At 41.7% G+C, this 19074-nt stretch overlaps 1 protein-coding gene across 2 annotated transcripts in view; it reads right to left on the bottom strand.

The window, feature by feature from the left end:
- The window catches only part of pnpla8 (patatin-like phospholipase domain containing 8), a 79918-nt gene that overhangs the window by 50212 nt on the left and 10632 nt on the right, over window positions 1-19074 (bottom strand). For both annotated transcript variants that reach the window (XM_060839494.1, XM_060839495.1), the window contains 3 exons: window positions 15531-15680; window positions 8486-8637; window positions 3642-3736 (listed from right to left, as the gene is read on the bottom strand). In XM_060839494.1, the coding sequence (XP_060695477.1) occupies window positions 3642-3736; window positions 8486-8637; window positions 15531-15680 (397 nt within the window). The remainder of the gene's footprint in view (window positions 1-3641; window positions 3737-8485; window positions 8638-15530; window positions 15681-19074) is intronic.

Consider the following 19074-nt stretch of genomic DNA (forward strand, 5'->3'; position numbering starts at 1 on the left):
TCAGCTCCCTCCTGGCTATCCTCTAACCCTCCAACGCTCTGTCTGAACCTTGTTTCCTCAACCTTATGTAAGCCTCCTTCTTCCTCTTTACAAGACATTCAACCTCCCTCGTCAACCAAGGTTCCCTCACACGATCATCTCTTTCCTGCCTGACAGGTACATACATATCAAGGACACGTCATATCTGTTCCTTGAAAAAGTTCCACATTTCAACGACATCCTTCCCTGACAGCCTATGCTCCCAACTTATGCTCCTCAGATCTTGTCTTGCAGTTTTTACCCTTCCGCTAATTGTAAAACCTACCGTGTTGCACGCACCTATCTCTCTCCATAACCAAGGTGAAAGTCACAGAATTGTGGTCACCATCACCAAAATGCTCACCCACTAACAAGCCCATCACTTGTCCCGGTTTGTTACCAAGTACCAAATCCAATATGGCCTCCCCTCTGGTTGGACAATCTACATACTGAGTTAGAAAAGTTTCCTGGGCACACTACACAAACACCGTCCCATCCAATCTACTTGATCTAAAGAGCTTCCAATCAATATTTGGGAAGTTGAAATCGCCCATGACTACTACCCTGTGGCTTCTGCACCTTTCCAAAATCTGTTTCCCAATCTGTTTCTCCACATCTCCGCTGCTATTGGGGGACCTATAGTAAACACCCAACAAGGTGACTGCTCCTTTTCTATTTCTGACTTCAGCCCATACTACCTCCAAAGGCAGATCCCCCTCGAACTGCCTTTCTGCAGCAGTTATACCATTTCTAATTAGCAACGCCACCCCCCCTCCTTTTTTACCACCCTCCCAAGTCTTACTGAAACATCTGTAAACATCTGGAATCAGCAACCATTCCTGTCCCTCTTCTATCCATGTTTCTGTGATGGCCATAACATCGTAGCCCCAGGTACCGATCCACGCCTTAAGTTCACCCACCTTATTTCTGATACTCCTTGTGTTGAAGTATACACACTTGAACCCATCTCTGTGTCTGCAAGTATTCCCTGTCAGTGCTACCTTCTCCACAGCCTCCCTACATTCTTGGACATCCTGAAAAACAGCTAACCTACTTGCTGGACTACAAGTCTGGATCCCATCCCTCTACCAAATTAGTTTAAACCCCTCCAAAGAGTGCTAGCAAACCTACCTCCCAGGATGGTGCCCTTCTGGTTCAGGTGCAACCTGTCCTGCTTGTACAGGTCCCACCATCCCCAGAATGCAGTCCAATTGTCCAAATACCTGAAGCCCTCCCTCCTACACCATCCTTGCAGCCACGTGTTCAACTGCACTCTCTCCCTATTCCTTGCCTCACTGTCATGTGGCACCGGCAACAGCCCAGAGATGACGACTCTGTCCGTCCTAGCTTTTAGCTTCCAGCCTAACTCCCTGAGCTCCTGAATGACCTCCCCACCCCTCTTCCTACCTATGTCATTGGTGCCAATGTGTACCACGACTTCTGGCTGCACACCCTCCCCCTTAAGGATTCTGAAGACACGGTTCGAGACATCTCAGACCCTGGCACCTGGGAGGCAACAAACCATCCGAGAATCTCGCCCATGTCCACAGAACCGCCTGTCTGTCCCTCTAACTATAGAGTCTCCTATAACGAGCGCTCTCCTCCTCTCCCCCTTTCCCTTCTGAGCCTCAGAGCCAGACCTTGTGCCAGAGACCCGGTCACTGCAGCTTACCCCTGCTCGGCCGTCCCCCCCAACAGTATCCAAAGCGGTATATTCTTCCCTTAAATGGAAAGGGGGGGGCACCACCTTGTATGTTTAAACATTTTGCCAAGATCCATCTCCTATACAACTACATATTAGCTCAGAGGTGAATTACATTTATAGCTTCCACTGCTGTAATAACTTGGAAGATTAGTTAATGCCCCAAATACAAGTTTAAGTGTTAAAAATCACACAGTACCAGGTTATAGTCCAACAGGTTTATTTGGAAGCACTAGCTCTCAGAGCGCTGTTTCTTCATCAGGTGATTGTGATGCAGAACCATAAGACACAGAATTTATAGCAAAAGATTACAGCCTCACACATCTGAAACGATATATTGAATAAACCGAGTGTGCCAAGTCTTTCATCTTTTAGAAAGAATTTGCTGGTTTCAGTTCATCAATGGGTAAATCCAATAACTTCTTTTAAGGCTTTTATATTTGCAAATACATTCTATTGTGTTCAAAAAATGCAGAACCTGCAGACAGTCAATCTATGTAATATTTTGTAAATTCCACTTTGGAAATAGAATCAGTTTGACTCAAGTTTGGGATACAGACAGGCTCTAGCCTCACACCTTTAAGGCATTGTCATCTTTTGTTATAAAACATTGTTATCGTGAGAATGTGACTTAAAAGAAATTCTGGGATTTACATATTAAAGAACTGAAACCAGCAAACCCATTCTAAAAGATGAACGACTTACCAATCTAGGTTTGTTCAATATATCATTTCATCTGCAGGTGATGTAATCCTTTGCTATAAATTCTGTGTCTTATGGTCCTGCATCACAACCAACTGATGAAGAAGCAGTGGTTTAAAAGCTAGTGCTTCCAAATAAACCTGTGGGACTATAACCTGGTATTGTGATTTTTAACTTTGTCCACCTCAGTTCAACATTGACTACTCCACATCAAGTTTAACTGTGACACACACAGGTTAGTGGTCTGGCAAGATCAATTTCTCATCTCAGAGACTTGACTCTACAGCATTGTCATCAATTATGGCAGGTGACAGATCCCCACAGTTGAGCTCCTGGTAAGATTTTTAGGCTAAATTAGAGGCTGGCAGAAAACTTTCCTCGCAAGCAGGGCCAGTTATCCAGAAAATTAGTACAACGATTTGAAGTGAATAGAACTGAAACAGACTCCGACGGGCCGAATGGCTCTTGTTTCAACTGAAGCCTGTTTAGAGTCTTCCATCCATGGAAAGAAGTGGCAGAAAGCTGCAGCACCGAAGGATTTGGGGGTCCTTGCACGTGAACCACAAAGAACTAGTACTGACATTCAGCAGGAAATAGGGAAGGCAAATAGAATGTTGGTCTTTATTTCGAGCGAAAACAAGGCACTAATCAGGTCACAGATGGAATACTGTGAACAGTTTTGGTCTCCTTATCTAAGGATAGCTATACTGGCATTGGACACAGTCCAGAAAAAGGTTCACTGGGCTAATTCTGGGTATGGAGAGATTTTATTATATGGTTGAGTTGGTTGGGCTTGCACTCATTCAAGTTTAGAAGAATAAGGAGACTTTATTGGAATATATAAATTCTGGGGGAGCTTAACACGGTAGATGTGGAGAGATCGTTTGCTTTTGCGGAGAAAACCTAGGACCAGAGGGCATAATCTCACAGTAAAGACTTGCCCATTTTAAGACAAAGATGAGGTGTATTATTTTTTCTCTATCAGTGGGTCATAAGGCTATAGAATTCTTTGTCGCAAAGAGTATCAAGATTAGATTGTAAAGTACATTCAAAGTCGAATTTGGTTGATAATCAGAGAATCAAGAGTTATGGGGAAAAGGCAGATAGTCAAAGTGAAGAGAATGGTCAGATCACCATGATCTCATCAAATGGCAAAGTGGACTCAATAGGCCGAATGATCTACTTCTGTTTCTTTGTCTTATGGTCACACAGCACCTACCTGTGCTAACCCCACAGATGTAGTCAAAGAGTTGGTAGACTTGTTTTCCTGTCAGTTCTTCAAGTTTACGAAGGGTCTGAAGAGCAACCAGTCCCCTATGACAAATAAAACATTTCTCTCATTATCTGTGCGAGATATTTCTATTTGTAAGTTCATGCCTTTTCTGTAAATGCTAGAAATATCTAAACTGGATGGTGCAACAAATGCTATTGTTGCAAACAAAACGTTCCATTCTACTCGCTGCACCATAACCATTATTTTCTAATGCTCACAATGCAAATAATGGACACATTTCTAAAGTTGCCTGCTGCAACAGCAGAATGTTTGCCATTTGTGACAATCACATTGAGAATGAAGCATTTAACACAGAATGACGAACCACAAGGTAGGAGGGAAACTATTTTAAGTATGTGTTTAAACAAATTTGAATTTGTCACGTTTTTGTCTCGGTATTTGTACAAAGTTGATATCAATACTGCGGAAAGAAGTGATGCCTCTATGTACAGAGTTCCATCAGGAGGTAAAACACCAATGGTAAACTAACAGCTCCAGTAAAGAGCTGGGTGGTCACAAATTATTAAATTGCCCTTGAATGAGTCTAATACCTCAAGGGGAGAGCCAGAAATCAGAAATTTATCTGCCAGCTCTCTACGGTTTTTTAAATTCTTTCAGGAGGAGGGTTATTGTTGACTAGACCATGATTTATTGAACATCAATAATCAACTTTGATATGAGTGGTGAACTACTTTCTGAACTGCTGGAGCCAATTTTTTTTTGTGTGGAGGGGGTGCCCATGACTTCTACCAAACTCTGCAGGACCAGCTCCCAGGAAAGTTGACATTCCTGGTAAACTGAAAACAGAAATGACTGAATAAGAAAGTTCTGCACAAATGAATTCAGCCCAGTAATCCTGCTCCATCCAGAATCCCTAGATAATTATTTGATTGCAGTCTTCTTTCCTATATCACCAAGTTGATCACCTATTCAGCATGAAAATAATTTGCAACAGCACACCCTCGACCAGGCTTCTCAACAGGTGTTACATATCCAGGCAAGATGAGAAAAACCATTTAGATTAGATTAGATTACTTACAGTGTGGAAACAGGCCCTTCGGCCCAACAAGTCCACACCGACCCGCCGAAGCGCAACCCACCCATACCCCTACATTTACCCCTTACCTAACACTACGGGCAATTTAGCATGGCCAATTCACCTGACCCGCACATCTTTGGACTGTGGGAGGAAACCGGAGCACCCGGAGGAAACCCACGCAGACACGGGGAGAACGTGCAAACTCCACACAGTCAGTCGCCTGAGTAGGGAATTGAACCCGGGTCTCAGGCACTGTGAGGCAGCAGTGCTAACCACTGTGCCACCGTGCCGCCCACTAAGGATAGAAAAAGATTCTAAATAAGAGGCCATGGCATTAGGGGAAAGACACTGGCATGGATAGAGAATCAGCTGACTGGTAGAAGGCAGAGAGGGGCAATAAAGCGATTTTTTTTCAGGGTGGCAGTAAGTGACTAGTGGTGTTCTGCAGGGTTCAGTGTTCAGACCACAACTATTCATGTTATTGATTACTGATCTGGACAAAGGAACTGAGGGCACTGTTGCTAAATTTGCAGATAATATAGAGATTGGTGGAGGTACAGGTGGTATTGAGGAAGTGGGGAGATTGCAGAAGACTTTGATAGGCTAGGAGAGTAGGCAAATGGAATACAATGTGGCAAAGTGTAAGGTAATACATTTTGAGGGGTTGAGGCTTTCTAGTTCAGGATTCTCTTGACATTAATAAGCAAGTTCAGCTGGCAGTAAGGAAGCCAAATACAATATTAACATTCATTTCAAGAGGGCTAGAATACAAGGGTAGGGATGTATTGCTGAGGCTGCAAAAGGTTCTGGCTCTATATAAGACTACATTTGGAGTATCATCAGCAGTTGTGTGTTTCATTTCTAAGGAAGGATGCGCTGACCTTGGAGATCCCGGGAATGATGTGCTGGTCATGAGGAACAGCTGAGTATCCTGGATCTCTATTCAATGGAATATCGAAAGATGGGGGAGATGTTTTTGAAATTTACAGGACAGTAAGATATCTGGATATAGTGACTGTGGAGCAGAGAGATAAATAGGTTCATGGTGAGTAAGGAATCAAGGGTTATGGGGAAAAAGGCAGGAGAATGAGGTTGAGAAGTGTATCAGCCATTGCAGAGCAGACTTAATGGGCCAAATGGCCTAATTTTGCAGCTATATCTTATGATCTTAATGAATATATTGGTGACACAAGTTTTATTTCAATTGTATAATGGTGATGGCTTTGGATTTTGTTCTAAATACATGCATGTTTATTGCATCTTATCTGTAAGCCCAAATAATCTGTAGGCAATACAAATGATAAACAAATTTACAGTAGGTCCTCTCAATTATTTCTTGAGAGAAAACAAATGGTTTTTGAAAGTCAATGGGAGTGCAGTAACTGCCAGGACAATAAAAAGTGAAATATGCGCAGACCTGGTTATAAATACAGGTGGTTGCTTCAAGGAATGGACCACCATTCACACTACATTTTTACTAGATCAAGAATTTATTTCATTAATTTGTCAGAACATAGGGAAAATTCAGAGAGCCACTAACCATAATGGCTGTCTTAAGAACATAAGAAAGAAGGACAGGAATAGGACATCAAGCTTGCTCTGCCATTCATAAGGGAGACCATGGTGACATCACTGGATTAGTTGGCTAGCATTCTGGAGACATGGTTTCAATCCTCCTATAGGCCCTGTGAAATTTTTAAAAATTGATAAAACTTGGGAGTTGAAAATCAGTCCCAGTAAGGTGATCATGAAACTGTCATCTATTGTTAATGAAACCATCTAGGAAAGGAAAATCTACCATCCATAGCTGATTTGGCCTACTTGTGACTCTGTACCCACAGAAATGTGGGTAACACTTACCAGCTGTCTCAAATGGTGCAATTAGCCACTTAGTTCAAGAGCAATTAAGGATGGGTGACAAATGCTGGAGCCCATATGAAAGAATTACTGATCAGACTGTGGTCTTAAATACACTGTCTACTTTAATGAGCATCATCTCCCTTAGGGGATCAAAAATCTGTTTAATCTTTCAAGTGGCACAGCATGCGAGGATCCAGAAAGTTCTCCTGGCTACTCTGACAGTGACATCATTCTCTAACATTGGAGCTGCAGCTCTGAAGGTTTTCCCTGCTGCCTACCTGAGCTCAATCACAATTCACCGTTTCAACTTTTAACTTTATTCTTTGGGAAGGTCATATTGTTTTAATCTAGGAGAAAAAGTGAGGACTGCAGATGCTGGAGATCAGCTGAGATTGTGGTGCTGGAAAAGCACAGCCGGTTAGGCAGCATCCAAGCAGGAGATTGAACGTTTAGGCAAGAGTCCTTCATCAGGAATCAGAAGCCCTGATGAAGGGCTCTTGCCCGAAACGTTAATTCACCTGCTCCTAGGATGCTGCCTGACCTGCTGTCCTTTTCCAGCACCACACTCTCAACACCCGTATTGTTTTAAGTGCAGCCAGCAGCAGGTTTACGCTTCTTTTTTAAGGAGGAATAAGTCTTCTCTTCTCTCAATTGTAAACATTTTGGTTTCCAGTGAACATACAAGTCAGCATCTAGAACTGACATCCCTCACAAAGCATGCCCACTGACTGAAAAGTCCTTCTGATCTAACAGATCCATAAAATAAAGCTAGAGAGTTTCTGTGAACTGTAAGGAAGCCTAGGTCCCTCACTGCAAACAGACAATGAGTTTTCAGTTATTTTCAAAAGGAATGAAAATATCTATGTGGTGGTTTGATTAGATTAGATTAGATTAGATTACTTACAGTGTGGAAACAGGCCCTTCGGCCCAACAAGTCCACACCACATTAGCTTTGTTTTGAACAAATGGGTAATGGTAATTGGTGTATTTTGTTTTGCATCAAATACTCCTCACACATGGATTTTCAAAACTTACTCTCTTTTTCAGGAATGGAACTTCAGAACTTGCAAAGAAGCAGTGTGATATTTATACTCTCCCTATCTGCATTATGACATTCAAGAAAGACCGCAAACACTTAACGACCAACATACACCATCTATTTAAGCAGGATGAGGTTGGGCAGTATATATTGCTGTGCAGCACTCAGTGTGAAACCATCATTCCACAGATGTGGAATGAATTTGAATCTAAATATTAGTAAAAATGCAACACAACTAACAAACGTTCCTTCCCCAATTCACTAACAATATCATTACAGAATACTATTGGTTAAAATCAGAGGCATGTTGCTTTGAATAGACCTTGCAAAACCTAAGCAGTGATTGTGCTCACTATGCAACAACCAACCCTCCAACAGGAAAGATCAAGTGAAACATCAAAGCTACCTCAAAGCAGCCAACCAGAAAGCAGCAGAAACCTTGAACACAAAGCTCAATTTGATGATCAGATTAAAGGTCCGTTAAAGTCACCATAGTCCCAGAGGATCACAAGGCTCCTCTCTCATGAGAGAAACACGACTGGTGTCAAGCTTAACCAGAGGATCCCAGTGTCTCAGAGGTAAGGAGTGAGGGTGAGAACGCAGACCTTCAAGGTGACTTTAGTTGGATTGATTAGCTCAGTTGGCTGGATGGCTGATTTGCGATACAGTGTGATTCCAATGATGTGGATTCTGTCCCCGGACCAGGAACCCCAGACCCTCAGGTTAAACTCACTACTAGCCCTATGGTCCTCTGGGACTTAACTATGCTGATTGAAAAAGACAAATGGAAGAGTTACTCTGATGTAATATTACAAGCCTCACTTGAGACATTAAAATCTGAAGTCCAATTACCTCGTTCCTCCTCCATCAATAGTCAGAACTCTAATGCCACGGCCTTTTATTGGGTCTGTATATCCAATCAAAGCCAGTGCCTCCCTGACTGCATTCTGAAGAGTGTCATCATTTGCTTGCCTCAGACGCAGCAAGCAAGGAATTATTTTCTCCTGTTTCAAAAGAATAAGACCATTTTAAAAACTCAGTATTCATTATAAGAGTTGTAACAAATATTTAACACAATAAAAAAAGGCAGTATGGCTACCTATTCCTGCTAAAATAGAAATATCCATGAATAAAGTGGCTCACAGCTACCCACAGAAAACTCTCTGGGGAATTTAAGTAATCAAATGTGTTTTGGAGAGTATAATAGCAGCATCTAATATACTATAATTAAATTGAGCTTTTTACTGGAATAGACATTTAAAAATTCATTCCAACTTTAACTGGAGGTCTATTTTGAGCAGACTGAGCAGTAATGTCAGCGTTTTGACTGCCATGCCTGATCATTGACAGCCAACTAGACAGGAAATTCCCACTGAGGCCTCTATCACAACTTGCTACTGTTTGAAAGTGAAGAATCCAAGATAAATCACTTTTTCTTTAGGTGATGAAATTGTGCATTTCAAAGGTTTGTGGACATTATAGTCAGTGAAAATTTGGAGCACTCAGTCTGTTCAAAGAAGGTCATACAAACTGCCTCTTTCTTCAAAAGTTGGAGTTGTATAATTTGTTGTTTCTTTGTGAACTACCTCAACCACTGAAAATATTACCAGCAAATCAAATCAGTCAGGTGTAAACTGCAACAAGATTAAAACCTCTAATTTCATTATTTTGTTAGAAGTAGCTACCCCTCTGTTGGAAATCATATTTCTTTTCCAATTTTGCCCATTTATTTAATCCATTATTTAATTATTTAAACAAATAGTACTCAGCAAGGAACTCTAAACAAAATAGTGTGGCATTTCACAGGCAGATAAATGAATGTAAAATCAAGATGTGAACAGGGCCATTGTTAGAAACCACTGTGATAGCAAGATGGCAGAAATATTGAATAAACACTTTCTTTCAGGACATAAACAGAGTGGTGGTCAACACATATAAGAAATAGTAATTAAAAATTCTATAATTACATTAATGTAGCAGAAATATCAAATGAATGACTCAAACTTCCCTACTTCAGACAGATACCCGTATTAATCTATGTTTAATAAACTGGCTGAATGAGCAAGAGAATCAAATGCAGTTTGAAATGGGAGGTATTACATTTTGAGAAATAAGACAATTAAATAACTGGAACCAAAAGAGAAAATGCTGGGAAATCTCAGTTCTTAGTTCTTTGAGAAGGTGACTAAGGAGGTGGATGAGGGTAAAGCAGTAGATGTGGTGTATATGGATTTTAGCAAGGCGTTCGATAAGGTACCCCATGGTAGGCTAATGCAAAAACTACGGAGGTATGGCATTGAGGGTGCATTAGAGGTTTGGATTAGGAATTGGCTGGCTGGAAGGAGACAGAGGGTAGTAGTTGATGGACTAGGTTCATCTTGGAGTGCAGTTACTAGCGGTGTACCACAGGGATCTGTTTTGGGACCGTTGCTGTTTGTCATCTTTATAAATGATCTAGAGGAGGGGCTTGAAAGCTGGGTGAGCAAGTTTGCGGATGACACAAAGGTCGGTGGAGTTGTGGACAGTGAAGAAGGATGTGGCAGGTTACAGCGGGATATAGATAGGTTGCAGAGCTGGGCAGAAAGGTGGCAGATGGAATTCAATGTAGCTAAGTGTGAAGTCATTCACTTTGGTAGGAGTAACAAGAAGATAGATTACTGTGCTAATGGTAGGCTACTTGGTAGTGTGGATGAGCAGAGGGATCTTGGTGTCCATGTACACAGATCTCTGAAAGTTGCCACCCAGGTAAATAGTGCTGTGAGGAAGGCATATGGTGTACTGGGCTTTATTGGTAGAGGAATTGAGTTCCGGAGTCCTGAGGTCATGTTGCAGTTGTATAAGACTCTGGTGCGGCCTCATCTGGAGTATTGTGTGCAGTTTTGGTCGCCATACTATAGGAAGGATGTGGAGGCATTGGAACGAGTGCAGAGGAGGTTTACCAGGATGTTGCCAGGCATGGTAGGAAGATCGTATGAGGAAAGGCTGAGGCACTTGGGCCTGTTCTCATTGGAGAAAAGAAGGTTTAGGGGAGATTTGATAGAGGTGTATAAGATGATTAGGGGTTTAGATAGGGTAGACACTGAGAACCTTTTACCGCTAATGGAGTCAGCTGTTACTAGGGGACACAGCTTTAAATTAAGGGGTGGTAGGTATAGGACAGATGTTAGGGGTAGATTCTTTACGCAGCGGGTTGTGAGTTCATGGAATGCCCTGCCAGTAGCAGTGGTGAACTCTCCCTCTTTATGGTCATTTAAGCAGGCATTGGATAGGCATATGGAAGTTATTGGGCTAGTGTAGGTTAGGTAGGATTTGGTCGGCGCAACAGAGGGCCGAAGGGCCTGTACTGCGCTGTATTTTTCTATGTTCTATGTTCTAGGTCTGGTAGCATCTATAAGGAGAGAAAAGAGCTGACGTTTCGAGTCTAACTGACCCTTTGTCAAAGCTAGTTTTGACAAGTAGCTTTGACAAAGGGTCAGTTAGACTCAAAACATCAGCTCTTTTCTCTCCTGTTGAGATTTCCCAGCATTTTCTCTTTTGGTTTCAGATTCCAGCATCCGCAGTAATTTGCTTTTAATTAAATAACTGGACCGGATTAGAGAATGCAAATGCACCAATTACTGAAACTTTTCATGTCGGTTAATTATGACATAATAAAAGCAATCCAAGTACCAGGGTTTATTTCTAGAACTGAAAGCAAAATAGCTTTGCTAAATGCATGCCGAATATCTGTACAGTTCTGGTCACTGTATTAAGGGTAAGTAGAGGCAGTGGAAGAGATGCAAAATAGATTTACAAAAGGTGACACCACAATGCAAGATTGTATCCACCAGCAAAGGATGTTCCACCTGAGAAAGGAAGGCCAGAAACAGCCAAATTGAAACCTGGAAACTTATGAAAGGTTCCAATACATGGATACAAATGCTGTCCCTCATGGATGGGAAGGAAACTAGAGGCCACTAATATGAGGTAGTCATTAAAAATAAAAATCAAATGAGCAAGTACTGACTTCACTAAGCAGAGTGGCAAGAATGTGGAACTCACTAACAAAGTTGAGCGAACTAGAACATTTGTATTTCTCAGTCACTGATATTTGTAAGGGAGGTGCGGGAAACAGATTGTAATCAAGCACATTTGAACATGTGCAGCTTGATTCTAATCTAACAGTCTCGTTTCATCACTACATATTACTCAAATGACTATCTGCACTAGTTACTGATCTTGTAGCCATTAGAACTTCACCCTGTCACTATGAGCTCAAATGTTGATTTCTCAAGACAAAACTCAAATTTTTTTTAAAATTTAAAAGATATAATTAAGTGTACTGCTGGGTGCTTTCAATTCAACTAAACAGTTGACCCAGCACTCCTTCATTACAGTTTATAGAATCCTAGTGACAGCAATTATAAAGGAAAGTATGCAAACAGTATTTAGAATATCATCAGCAGTTGTCATTCCATTCAAAAATTCAAGATGAACTTTCCCACATTAACTGAATGTTCTGTTCAATTTTTAAATATGATTTTTCCATGTCTCACACTCTGGTTTTTGGTCTATCTGCAGCTGCACATCCTCACCACACTGTGGAGCTCTCAAGAGTCTTCAGTTTGGAAACTCATAGCTTGAATGCATGTGAACACAGTGAGCAAACAAGTGACTCATGCAATTATGTTTAAAATTATGCTTCAGATACAGATATTGTCAACTTTGTTTATTTCCCTTCCCTCCCTCTAAGAAGCATGCTCACTTCCCTGCCTTGATTTCTTGCACAGCCAATCAGATTTTCATATTCTCATCCCAGCTTGAGATTTTTCACATTAACTGAAACATTAGTTTCAATTCAAATTACATTTTACAAGTATACCTACATAATATTAATATTTTATAATAACTTAGCTACTAACACCCCGAAGCCCATTCACCATCTCCAAGTTACAAATTGGGAATGTGCTGAAATACTCCCCACTTGCCTGGATGGGTGCAGTTCCAACAACACAAGGAGTTTGACACCATCCAGGATCAAGCAGCCTGCTTGCTTGACGTGACATCCACTGCTAATGCACAGTAGCAGCAGTGTGTACCATCTACAAGATGCACTGCAGAAATTCACCAAAGATCCTCAGTTAGCACCTTCCATACCCAGAATCACTTCCATCTGGAAGGACAAGAGCAGCAGATCCATGGGAACACCACTACACGCGAGTTTCCTCCAAGCTACTCATCTTCCTGACTTGGAACATATCACCACTCCTTCACTATCACTGGGTCAAACTCCTGGAATTCCCTCTCTGATGGAATTGCAAGTGGACTGGAGTGGTTCAAGAAGGCAGCTCACCACCAACTTCTCAAAGGCAACTAAGGACGGGCAATAAATGCTGACCCAGCCAGTGATGTCCACATCCCATAAATGAGTTCAAAAAAAAGGTTTTAAATGAATACTTTACATCTGCAATAATGTAGAGAAGGACAACATAGGTACAGAAATCAGGGAGAGAGACTGTAATATATTTGAATGATAGCAATGAGAAGGAGGAAGTATTTGCTGTTTTAGCAAGCTTGAAAGTGACTAAATCCCTAGGCCCAGGTGAAGGAGACAAGGGAGAGATTGCAAGGGCATGGACATTAATTTTCAAATCCTCTTTGGCTGCAGGAGGGGTGTCAGAGGATTGAAGTCAGCTCATGCTGCACCAAGATTCAAGAAGGTAGTAATAAACCAGGAAACTACAGGCAGAGAGTCTAACATCTATGGTAAGGAATCCACTGCAAAAAACTGACATGGTGGCATGATAGCTCAGTGGTTAGCACTACTGCCTCACACTGCCAGAGACTTGGATTCGATTCCAACCTTGGACAACTGTCTGTGTGGTAATTGCACATTCTCCCAGTGTCTGTGTGGGCTTCCTCTAGGTGGTCCAGTTTCCTCTCTCAGTCCAAAGATGTGCAGGTTACGTGGATTAGCCAAGGGGAATGCAGGGCTGCAGGAATAAGGTATGGGAGTGGGACTGGGTGGGATGTGCTTCAGAAAGTCAGTGCGGACCTGAAGGGCCAAACAGCCTGCTTCAATATTGTGGGGATTCTATGATTTTTTTTCTGAGATAAGGAACTCGAAGTTACTCATTCCGGTGTCATCTTACTAGTGTTTTGCATAGTTTTAGTAAAACTTCCCTATTTTTGTTCTCTATTCCCTTTGAAATAAAGATCAACATTCTATTTACTTCCCTGTTACCAACTGAACTTTTTCAGAGTCATGCATGAGGACTGAGGGCTGAGGAATGGCAGATGGTATTTAATTTAGAGGAATGCGAGGTGCTGCATTTTGGAAAGACAAATCAGAGCAGGGCTTACACACTTAATGGTGAGATCCTGGGGAGTGTTGGTGGACAAAGAGACCTTGGAGTACCGGTTCATAGTTTCTTGAAAGTAGAGCTGCAGGTAGAAAGAATAGTGAAGGCAGCGTTTGGTATATTTTGAACAGAGCATCGAGTATATGAGTTGGGAGGTCATGTTGCAGCTGTACAGGACATTGGTTAGACCGCTTTTGGAATAATGTGTGCAATTCTAGTCTGCCTATCAGAAAGATGTTGTGAAACTTGAAAGGGTTCAGAAAAGATTTTCAAGGATGTCGTGAGGGTTGGAGGATTTGAGCTACAGGGAGAGGCTGAACAGGTTGGGGCTGTTTTTCCTGGAGCATCGGAGGCTGAGGGGTGACCTTATAGAGGTTTATAAAATCATGAGGGGCATGGATACAGTAAATATACAAGTTCATTTCCCTGGAGTGGGAGAATTCAGAATTAGAGGATATAGATTTAGGGTGAGGGGGAAAGATTTAAAAGGGACCTAAGAGGCAACATTTTCACACAGAGGGTGGTGAGTGTATGGAATGAGCTGCCAGAAGAAGCGGTGGAGGCTGGTAAAATTACAGCATTGAAAAGGCATCTAGGTGGGTATATGAATAGAAAGGATTTAGAGGGATATGGGTCAAGTGCTAGCAAATGGGACTAGATTAGGTTGGGATATCTGGTCAGCATGGATGAACAGGACAGAGGAGTCTGTTTCCGTGCTGTACATCTTTATAACTCCCAGAATTCTGAGCTGCAGCTTGTTGCTGTCTTTCCCAATTTAAATAATATTCAGCTTCTCTTCTGGTCAATGTGCATAATCTCACATTTGACAACTTCCCAGATGGGAAATATTGTCCACCTACTTTACCTGTTCATAAGCTTCTGCTGACACTTATCACTGCTCACCTTTCCACCTACTTTTGTGTCATCTATGGAATGTAGTACAGCACATTAACTTTCCTCATCTAAGTCATCAACATATGCTATAAATAATTGTATCTTCCGCACTAATCTCTATGGCAGACCACTCATTAGAGGCTCCCATCCTGAAAACACATCCTTTTTCCCAACTCCGTCTTCTATTAGTTTAACAATCCTCCAACCATGCTCACACCCAGCTAAAAGGGAGGTCATTTCATGCAGATGTGACACCTACGGGAAATGGCTTCGTGTTCAATTTCTCTCCGGTGTGTGGTGGAACAAAGGAACAAGTTTGGGGAGAGCTGATGACAGAGTTTTTTTGTGTTGAAGTTCAAAAGAGTCATACTGTGCAAATTTGAACCAATTCATTTGAATAAAACAAAAGAAGTGCCGCACTGGAAAAAGCACAACAGGTCAGGCAACAACTGAGGAGCAGAGAGTGAACGTTTCGGGCATAATCCTTCATCAGTCCTGAAGGAGGGTTAGGCCCAAAAAAAAAAATCAACTCTCTTGCTCCTCACATGCTGCTTGACCTGCTGTACTTTTGCCAGTGCCACAGTTTATTGACTTTGACTTCTCTAGCATCTGCAGAGTTCACTATCTCCTCATAAAATAAAGAATGGTAGCCTCTCATTTACTTTGACAGCCACAGCCCGGGTTTCAGGGAATTCCAGGAGGTGATAACTCAGCTCTTCAACTCGATTAACATAAACTCTGACATCCGAGGCTCTGTGTAACGCTTGCACCAAAGCTCTTGTCCGGTTATCAACACTGAACTTAGCGATGATCTAGAGGGGAAGAAAAGTGATAATGCAATGACCAAAGACATAAAAATATGTCACAGTAATTTCCAAGATTTGAGGGGTCTTGGTCATGTAAATTTTCTTACATATTATTACCCAAATTAAAATATTGGAAAATCAAGCCATAATCTAAAGTAGGATAAGCAAGCAAGCAAATTGAGCAAGGTCATAGACATTACATTGTAAGCTGTTCCTGTGGTTTGGTAAACAGGATCCTTCAAAATGAGTTCAGTGAATGCATCATCTAATAGCAGATAGAGCTGACTACAGAAAAAAGTGTACATTAAAATAGAAAAATGTAGCCGTGTGCATCAAAATAGTTGTCAGTGAAATACTGATATCATTTAACATGTACATTTTAGGCATATTGTTAGCTACAAAAATTAAAATGTGCACTGGAACATACACAAGAAAGTCAAAGCCATAGACGGGCTATAAAGATCACTACCATTGTGGTTATGGCCTAGTAATCACAAAGCATTTTGAAACATCAAACAGGTGAAGGGCTTGTTTTTCTAAATTCCCCATTGTATTTCTTTGCGACTATCTTACAGTGATGCTCTCAAGCGCTTTGCCCCAGCCACAAGGGAACCGAAGAATTGCTAATCTCAACAGAGTTGTATGCGGAGGATGACTGGCAGCCACCGCAGCATAGTGCAGGTGCTAGGGAGTTGGCTTACACTGGAACACAAAACTTACCATTTACCACTCCTTGTAAATCCACACAGATAGTTCAGCTGAGGACCATAACTGTTTTCCCAGTGCTAACAGCAGATATTTTTCATAGCCTCATTTGGGGATGCTCCTGGTTTGCACAAATCCTGCTCCAGGAGCACTGCCTCTTAAATTAGACCGTCACCCTAGCATCACTGGCACCAACCTCCACCTCCAAGTCCCCCACCACCCTTCCAATCCTCACCTCGGTGTCCACTTTACTTAGTCTTGTAACACAGTAATAATGGCCATATCTCTGCACCAGGTGTGTCATAAATGTCTGAACAGAATAGAATTATTCAGATTAGAATAATTACCCTCTCGAGCAGATTCCTGGATGTCTCCACTAATACAGTGCTTAATGTACCTTCATTTTTCTCTTCAATTGATTAACAAGATCACAAGCTCTAACCTGCAACCTCACAATTCAGACAATGCAACCCACTGAAATGAGCTCAGAATATTTATTAATCAATCCAAACAACAATTATACAGCAGAAGTCCAATATAAAGCAGAGGTGAAATCCAAGGACTGAAATCATGTTACAGATGAACTTCTTTGGTAATCAACTAAAATTTAAATTGGTCTTGGCTCTGGTCAAGTGGATGTATGGTACTACGATAAAAGCAATTGGATTTATCTGACAGTAGAATTGAGTTATTTAAAACATTTACTTGTGCAAAAAGTTTTCATATATTTCATTCATTAGCGTAACTAAGCAAAATTTTCTTTCTCTCAAGTGACCACAGGAGCATTACTATTCATGAGATGAGATGAGATGAGATGAGATTTAAAGGCTGATGTGAAATAACAGTTATTACATTCTTTTTACAGTGAATGCAGCACTGAAATAAATGCTGCCATTAGATAACTTCTTTGATACAATGATCATTGGTGCCATAGAAGTGTATAATTATATTGCCAGAATGGTCTACTTGCTGTTACTTTGCAAAGAATAAAGTTAATGCAAGATTGTCATTTTTAAAATTTATTATTTTGATCAAAGTGCAGCACAGTGGCTAGCACTGCTGCCCCACAGCACCAGCGACCTGGACGCTATTCCAACCTTGGGCGATCTTTGTTGTGGTTGCACATTCTCCCTGCGTCTGCAAGGATTTCCACCCGGTGCTCGTTTCCTTCCATAGTCCAAAGATATGCAGACTGGGTACACTCGCCATGCTAAATTACCCATAGGGTCTAGGGATGCGTAGGTTGAGTGGATTAGCTATGAAAAATGCAGGGTTACAGAGAGAGGGTGGGGGAATGCTCTTCAGGGGGTCAGCGTGGACTCAGCAGACCAAATGCTCTTCTTTCACACGGTCAGCTTTTCACGAAAAGAAAACTTTCAAAATGCTGAACTAGGGGCAGATTGACTCACCCAGATGATTTTTCAAAATCAAGAGCCTGGAATCCTCCATGCGATCATCAAACTTTGGGTGCATAAACTGACATTATATCAGACTTCCAAAGCGTGGTTAAATTTTATGGGGTGGGGTTACCAAGAGGGGGTAGTGGTAGGAAATTATGTTCTTTCTGGAATGGAGGGCGATTACATAATAATACATCTGGCATCCCAAGTTGAGAAGTAAGTGAAACTGTACGGTAAGTAGATGGGCACCTGTCCATCAGAGTAAGAATGATGACTAAACAGCCAACACAGCCCTTATTTGCTTCTAGCAGCATGCCTCTCAGAGCTCATGAGTATTAGATAAATTGATTATGTTCATGCAAACTGAAAAGGTGGATACCCCTGTATGACAAGCAGAAATTACACCTGTTCCTATATTCCAACTGTTTGCCTCAGAATCATGCATGTTTTTGTGGCAATTATGTTACAGCAACAGAGGCCATCTGATTTATGTGACAACTGTATTTAGCTATTCAAAACGTTTACTCTGCAAATAGAGATTGACTGAGCAAAAAAGTCAGTGATTCAGTGAACAACATTTCAAAGTTTATGCAAAGATTTGTAGCTCGGGTGCTCGTTGTTGTGGTTCTGTTCGCCGAGCTGGGAATTTCTGTTGCAGACGTTTCGTCCCCTGTCTAGGTGACATCCTCAGTGCTTGGGAGCCTCCTGTGAAGCGCTTCTGTGATCTTTCCTCCAGCATTTATAGTGGTTTGAATCTGCCACTTCCGGTTGTCAGTTGCTGTCCGCTGCAGTGGCCGGTATATTGGGTCCAGGTCGATGTGCTTGTTGATTGAATCAGTGGATGCGTGCCATGCCTCTCGGAATTCCCTGGCTATTCTCTGTTTGGCTTGTCCTTTAATAATAGTGTTGTCCCAGTCAAACTCATGTTGCTGGTCATCTGCACGTGTGGCTACTAAGGATAGCTAGTAGTGTCTTTTTGTGGCTAGTTGGTGTTCATAGATGCGGATCATTAGCTGTCTTCCTGTTTGTCCAATGTAGTGGTTTGTGCAGTCCTTGCATGGAATTTTGTACACTACATTGGTTTTGCTCATGCTGGGTATCGGGTCCTTTGTCCTGGTGAGTTGTTGTCTGAGAGTGGCTGTTAGTTTGTGTGCTATTGAGTCCTAGTGGTCGTAGTAGTCTGGCTGTCAGTTCAGAAATATTCTTGATGTATGGTAAAGTGGATAGTCCTTTGGGTTGTGGCATGTCCTCATTCCGTTGTCTTTCCCTTAGATATCTGTTGATGAAATTGCAGG

This window comes from Hemiscyllium ocellatum, chromosome 19 (genome assembly GCF_020745735.1).
Source record: "Hemiscyllium ocellatum isolate sHemOce1 chromosome 19, sHemOce1.pat.X.cur, whole genome shotgun sequence".
NCBI lineage: Eukaryota > Metazoa > Chordata > Chondrichthyes > Orectolobiformes > Hemiscylliidae > Hemiscyllium > Hemiscyllium ocellatum.